This window comes from Rhincodon typus, unplaced genomic scaffold (assembly GCF_021869965.1).
Source record: "Rhincodon typus isolate 14 unplaced genomic scaffold, sRhiTyp1.1 hic_rhity00000054, whole genome shotgun sequence".
NCBI lineage: Eukaryota > Metazoa > Chordata > Chondrichthyes > Orectolobiformes > Rhincodontidae > Rhincodon > Rhincodon typus.
Window position 1 is genome coordinate 223,233 of NW_025965692.1, and position 374 is coordinate 223,606.

The 374-nt window shown below is 60.2% G+C and overlaps 1 protein-coding gene across 2 annotated transcripts in view; it reads left to right on the top strand.

Moving 5' to 3' along the window:
- The window catches only part of LOC125488184 (nuclear factor of activated T-cells, cytoplasmic 3-like), a 2,790-nt gene extending 2,422 nt beyond the window's left edge, over positions 1–368 (top strand). For both annotated transcript variants that reach the window (XM_048621112.1, XM_048621113.1), the window contains exon 3: positions 83–368. In XM_048621112.1, coding sequence (XP_048477069.1) covers positions 83–159 — 77 coding nt within the window. In that variant the 3' untranslated portion in view covers positions 160–368. The remainder of the gene's footprint in view (positions 1–82) is intronic.
- The last annotated feature ends 6 nt before the right edge of the window (positions 369–374 follow it).

Below are 374 nucleotides of genomic sequence, written 5' to 3' on the forward strand. Positions count from 1 at the left end.
GTCCCTGGGAGGGTTTGATGGGGGGGACAGTGTAGAGGGAGCTTTACCCTGTATCTAACCCCGTGCTGTCCCTGTCCTGCAGTGAATGAGATAATTGGACGTGATCTGAGTGAGATCCCCCAGACCGTGGGTGTGGACAGAGCTGTCGACGCACCGTGAGCAGGAGGGCCCTGTCGGTTTTCACTCTCTCTCCCTGACCCTCTCCGTGAGAGTACGGACACCTTCCCCGTGCTCCCGGCCTGGGGCTGACTCCTGGAGCTGAGATACTGGGCTCCTGGGGCTCCAGGCAGACCCAAAGCCTTCAGAGCTGGCTCTTCCTTCTGGGACCATCCCCAACACTCTCTGTCTCTCTCTCTCTTTCCCCCCCCACTGTC